Source organism: Mus pahari, chromosome 10 (assembly GCF_900095145.1).
Source record: "Mus pahari chromosome 10, PAHARI_EIJ_v1.1, whole genome shotgun sequence".
NCBI lineage: Eukaryota > Metazoa > Chordata > Mammalia > Rodentia > Muridae > Mus > Mus pahari.
Genome location: NC_034599.1, coordinates 111,426,611 through 111,433,072, shown reverse-complemented (window position 1 = coordinate 111,433,072; position 6,462 = coordinate 111,426,611). Strand labels below are relative to the sequence as shown.

At 41.1% G+C, this 6,462-nt stretch overlaps 1 protein-coding gene across 5 annotated transcripts in view; it reads right to left on the bottom strand.

The window, feature by feature from the left end:
• The window catches only part of Golga4 (golgin A4), an 84,455-nt gene that overhangs the window by 39,915 nt on the left and 38,078 nt on the right, over positions 1-6,462 (bottom strand). For 3 of the 5 annotated variants that reach the window (XM_021206233.2, XM_029543725.1, XM_021206234.2), the window contains one exon: positions 5,599-5,746. In XM_021206233.2, coding sequence (XP_021061892.1) covers positions 5,599-5,746 — 148 coding nt within the window. Of the gene's footprint in view, positions 1-838; positions 860-5,598; positions 5,747-6,462 lie in introns of all 5 variants that reach the window. The other 2 variants (XM_029543723.1, XM_029543724.1) reach the window with 1 other exon arrangement.

Genomic DNA, 6,462 nt, shown 5'->3' with positions numbered 1-6,462 from the left:
AGGAAGGAAGGAAGGAAGGAAGGAAGGAAGGAAGGAAGGAAGGAAGGAAGGAAGGAGAAGGGAAGGGAAGGCAGAAGAGGAGAAGGAGGAGGAGGAGGAGGAGGAGGAGGAGGAGGAGGGAAGAAAAGAAGTGAAAACTTTAAAACATTTTCAGTTTGAATTATTTACAACAGTGGACCTGGAACTGCCCTGAGTTTTAAGTGTGTGACAAGGTCCCTATCCAAGATTAAAAAGCTCTACAGTTTATGTGAATGAAAAGACAGCACTACCACTTTTGGCATACATACTCAATGTAGGCAATACATATATACTCAGTGTAGTGCAATGCTCACATGCAGGGCTTTCACAAGTGTAAGAGACCATGCATCTCCAATTCAAAGTGACTTCTTAAGTCACTCCCCAGAGCGTAAAACTAGGCTCCTCCACTGTGTCCTGACTCTAATACACCTGCAGACCTAGGCAGTAGGTCGGGGTTTTTTAAACAAACACCTTAAAAGTCTCTAGCCTTGAAAAATATTACATCAAAGCAAAGCAAAGCAAACTTAACTGAGTAGTCATGAAGTGTCCTTCCAGATGCTGAAGCTTTCCAGTGATAATGACTGTGTTTGGAGCATAAACCCAGGAACAGTCTATGTAAAACAATAAATCTTGCTAACAGATATTCATTGAGTATTAAATATAAATAAATTACTTCCAAACAGCATAAATCTACTTCAACTCAAGACTTTTTATTTTTTTATTTTTTATTTTTTGCCTGAGAAACATGGAATTTTCTTTTAAAGGCTCATTCTACTAAGTACCCATGATAAGGAAAAACAGACAAGGAAGCCAGCCTTACCCCAGTCCTGTTCATACAAGGCTTGGGAAAGGCACCGGGATTCACTTATTGGCATGTGTGGATGCACAAAAATAAGATGTTCAGTGAGACTTGAGATTCAAGGAAACTGTTACATACACATCAACAGCTAACACAGCATTAAACACACAGCTGGTTTTGTCTTGTCTATGCACAAATTGACATGTTAAGTATATAGTCTTATTTCAAATGTTTGCCCAGACTTCAAGTGCACATGTTCTTCTGCTGGGCTTATCAGGCTGGACCATACAGAAGAAAATATAACTTGGCAGTAACAAAGCACAGAATCTCATGACTTAACCCAAGTTTTTACATGCAGCCAATCATTTCATAAACACATAAATTCAGCAAAGATGGGGTGTAGAAAAACAAAACAAGGCTTATGAAAGTTAGTGCACTCTGAGAAACCTCCTAGTCCATGTGAAATATTCTATACATTTACATAATTATAAGTGTGTGTGTGTGTGTGTGTGTGTGTGTGTGCAGGATTGTGTATATTCATGTAGAGGCCAGAGATAATCTCAGGTTTTGTTCCTCAGAAGCCATCCAACTTGGTTTTTTGAAACAGGTTCTCTATCACTGGCCAGGAGCCCATCAAGCAGGTTGACGTGGTTGGGAACAAGGCCCAGACATCTCCCTGCCCAGCTCTCCAGCACTGGGATTAACGAGTGCTAACTACACATCAGCTTCTACAGGTGCTAGGGATCGGAACTTCTCCCATCCTCCGGTGGCAAGCACATCACGGTTTGAGCTGTCTCCTTCACTTGGGGAGAAACTCAATGCTGTGACTCATGATTTCTCTTTAGCTATAGCTATATTTGAATCACCTAACAGTAACAAATTAAAAAAAGGAAAAAAAAAAAAAAAAGACTCAAGTCTTATAGATAAAAATGTTGTGAGAAGAAAAAACTCAAAGATTAAAAACTAATCTGTATTGGAGAACTGTTAGTGTTTTTCAAGAGTAAAAGTTTAAAAATAGTTTAAAAGCTACTGGTTATCAACAGAGGAATGGTTACGAAGGAAATGATGTGTATTCAATATGACACAAACCATTCAATCATGTTAATACCTTAGCATTATATATAAGGATTCCTAATACAGTGTTAAATGGTGGCATAAAAACATACAATGTTAAATACACAATACTACTGGAATATAAGACTATGGATTACATAAAGCCTAAAAGCAATATACTCAAACAATGGTACACTTCTGTTTCACCACTCATCTGAACTGACACCTAGAAAGTATGAGAGCAGAAATCAACAGTTGCTACACAGTGCTTCTAGCTGTTAAAATGAATAATTTTCAACAAAGCAAGAGTACTGTAGACTTCAGAACCACACCTGCCCTTCCCAGGAGGCTGTTCCAAGTATGAGACTGTAGTGTCCTGGTGGAAGCACATCATTACACTCATGCCTTAGTAATTTTTACACATGTGTGTGCGGTGTGTGTGTGTGTGTGTGGTCATGTATTTGAGCACATGTGGGCATGTGTAAACATGTACACATTTGTGTTGAAGCCTGAAGATGGCCTCCCATGTTCCTCCATTCCTATTCACTCTATTTACTGAGGCAGGATCTTACTGAGCCTGGGGTTTCTAACTGCAGCCAGTCCAGCCAGTCTAGCTAGCCCACTTACCCCTGGGTCTCCTCTCTGTCTCCTCAACACGGGGATTACAGGCTCCAGCCATGCATACCTGGCTTCTGCATGGGTTCTCGGGGATTGGAGCTGTGCTTCTCGGCTTTCTGGGGCAAGAGCTTTACTTACTCAGCATGTCCCTAGCTTATGCCTTAGCATATGAAACAGAATTCTTTATAAATCAGAGACTGACATGGACTTTGTCCTACAACACGTGTTAGCATTAGTTTACAGATTAGGAACAGTGCAGTACACCTGAGTCTCAAGAAAACCAACTCAGAACGTGCTCTAGTCAGTGCTAACGCCCAGAAAGAATGGGTCAACCATCTATCAACAGTTACCTATCAACAGCCACATGTCCAGGGATACTATCACAATCAAAGTCTTTACAGTAGAAAATGCATACAGACAGTTTCTTTGGTAACAATTTTATGTAGATGTATCTGCTTCTAAAATCCCAATAGCCAGCTGTAAGGATAGTACTGTTTCCTTTTATGTCCAAGGACAGAAGACAAATGTCTAAGAAATCAACTGAATTCTACGAAACGCAGATAATGTTTACAGATTGCTTATGGAAGCTTGGTTTGTTGACCACTGACTGTCTCCCAAATTAGGCACTCACCTAGAGTTTTCTTTTGATTATTGTCTGTGCTTTACATTTGAAACTAAGAACCAATTTCTGTTGGATTGTTCTTCTCAACTAAGACCATCAGCTGGGGTGCAGCTGGTTTGCAGAACTAGTTTTCATTACAGATTTACTTTACAGTTCATCAGTGCAGAACCAGTCTTCCTACAAACTTCTACCATGGCACTCAAGAGTTAGTACTGCAAATGGAGACATATGCAACTAACTATGTTGTCTGGGTGCTTTCCAAAATCAATGTCCCCATTAAATAATTTAAATCTCGGTTTTCTCCTTCACTATTTATTAATTTGTACTCTTCTGCTATTGACATGCTTCTGTGTACTGTGGCCACACACTAGCTCCTGTGCACTGTAGCTACACACTGGGCATCAGTGCATTGTGGCTAGTTTATATGTGCACACACACTGGTTGCTAGTACTGAGACTGCACTGGGCTTCTGTGCGCTATGGCCACACACAGAATTCTGTGCGCTGAGACTGCACACTGGGCTCCTGTGCACTGAAAGCAAACCTGTCTGCAGTATCTCACATTGCTTGTCTTTCACGAACTTAAATTCTCAAAGTAACTATTACTCCCTGACAGGAAATTTTCTTAGGTTTAATGAGAACAAGTTCAACTAAAATCTCCAAATCGCTTCATTCAACAATGCAATAGAGACAGACATCTATCTACAAGTACAGATGGTATTAACCAAGTATTTCTCATACGTGGCTCCATTTCCATGTTGGTACCTTACAATATGTTTTCTAAGATCATTTCTCAAAACTGTGTCCTAAGAATCAAATCCTTATCAACTCAAAAGCCACTGTAAAACTTCATCCTCTCTCCCTGACTTGATGAAACATCTGTTGTACTTCCCCTAACCCTAATACTCACAGCTCCTGTGACATCCTGGGCTAACTTCTTTCCTCTCTCATTTATTTCTATCAGTCAAACTCAAGACCTCTCAACCTATACTCTGAAGCCACGATGTTCAAGTTAAAATCTGACCACACATTTACTTTCTGTGCATAAATGGAGACAAATTACAAATTAAGTATAGCCTTAGGTTCTCCTAGTTGTAAATGAGAATAGGAATGGTCCTGTTCGACAGAATGTAAGGATTAAATGGAAGTAAAAGAGCAACAGTATCAACAGAGCCTTGCTATGAGACTGCAAGGCCTGCTGGACTAGTCCAGCCACGGCAGGACTAGGACTAACACACACAAGTAGCAATAAACACTACAGCAACTTGGGCCTCACCACAACAACTATGGCCACCTATGTCAGCCTCTCTGCAGCTTTAACCACAGGCTAAAGATTCTTACAAGGTTCTCCGATGTCTTATCTCTCCACATGCCTACAAGACAATTCTACTGGGAAAGCCCATGGCCAATTCAAATTCAAACAATCTAGGATCAACCCCCAAGTTCCCAATTCAGAGCCCCTTACCACTACCCATGACTCTCTTTATTAAAATGTGTGGCCATCTTAGATTCTGACTTCCCTTCTGCTCCTCTCCCCTGAGCCACCAACCTAGGCAACCAGTGTGTTCTCTTCCTCAAAGCTTCTTTTTATTTCCTGCTTCTGCTTCCAACGTCCTTTCCTTTCCACATAAGACACGAGCTCCTGCAACACTGTGCTCACCTACTGCTTGCTGTTGCCCTACATGCACAAGCTTAAATGCAACTATTCACATGGTAAAATTCAACCGCATTTCCCACGTCAGCAAGCATCATTTCTAGCTGACTCCCACCGGATCCCCTGCCTGGTCATAGTCCTGCAGTGGCTGACATTATCTACAGCCTCGCCTATCTTTATTTAATTCCACTGTACAGCTCATTAACTGAGGCTTCCTGACCTGTTCCTGACCTGCTTACTTTCCTTTTCCTTCTAACAGCCTTTCTTAGCACAACTCAGGACAGAATGCAATGACTACAACTCTGGCCTGTCTGTATTCTAGTCAATTGGCATGTTTAATACCAAACTGTTTGCTGACACCACTGGAAGCAGATATATACCTTATGTTTTCTGTTCACCCTCTATCACCTGTAAGGAAGCCGTTATTTTAAATAAGCCCCAAGCTATGACAACTTATAAGTTCCTGAAACCTAAATTATAATACTCTAAGGCAGAGAGGTCAGCAAACATTTTCTGTAATAGTTAGATATTAATACTTCACGTATGGTCTCTATCACATTTTCTTCTACCTATTACAAGTATGTATGTATGTATGTATGTGTATGTATATATGTATGTATGTATGTATGTATGTATGCATGTGCGTGCGTGCATGAGTGTGTGCACCACTCTTAGCTTGAAGGCTGTGGCTTGCCTTAGTCTCATGGAAGCCTTCTCCAAACAGCACTTTCTTATCAGGAGTCCCTATGGTTAAGCATCTATATTGACAATTAACCTACTTGTTAAAATGCTCTGACTTTGGGTTGATATCAAATACAAACCCCTGAGTTCTTACCAGCTCTTTCAGACTTTTCTTTCTGTTCCCGCAGTTCCTCTCCCTGGGTAGTCATCTGTTTGATATGACTACGAAGCTGAGCAATTTCATCTTCTTTCAGTTCCAGGGTCTCAAGCATTTGCCGCTTCGTCTCTGTTATTACCATTCCCTGAACAGAAGTGCAGACTCTAAACCATTTGCATAACAAAACTGCATCACCAACACACAGTATAGCTCAAATGGTGTGGGAAGCAGAACAAACCTCTCTTACTAAGGACAATGGAAGACTCTCTTTAGTAGCTCACACACTGAAGTCAGTCTTCACTCTGTACCTCAGCAGACCAGGGTGTGTCAATATTTTAATAAGTTTAGTCCCTAAAGCATCAGAATGTGTTTCAGTTATAAGATTTATTTTACAGTCTTACATAGATGTGTGGTAATTTCCATCTTAGTAAATAGTAACAAACAAAACTAGCCTCTGAAGGTAACTGGCGACCAGAATGAACCACAATTAGCATCTATGTTTTCACACATAAATACTCCCAGACACTATGTAGGGTAGTGGCTGCCACAGCTGTGGACCACGGCTAGAGCCCAGCTGTGCCTAGTTCTTCTCTTTTCTCATGTGACTTGCTCTGGCTCCATCACTACCCCTAACTACTGTAAGTGAAGACCTGCCATCCCTCCACTTTTCCAGAGGTTTCTCTCCTCTCTGTGGAGAATCCACACAGAAATGAAGGAAATGTGTAGAAAATCATCAAATCACCACGGACAAAAACAAACCTGTGTAGTTGAGCTAGTGTCTCTAAAAGTGCTCAGCCCTCCATCACCAGCAGGGTCTGGCTGAACCTGCTCTGGAGCATGACTACCGGACAGCCAGTGCTA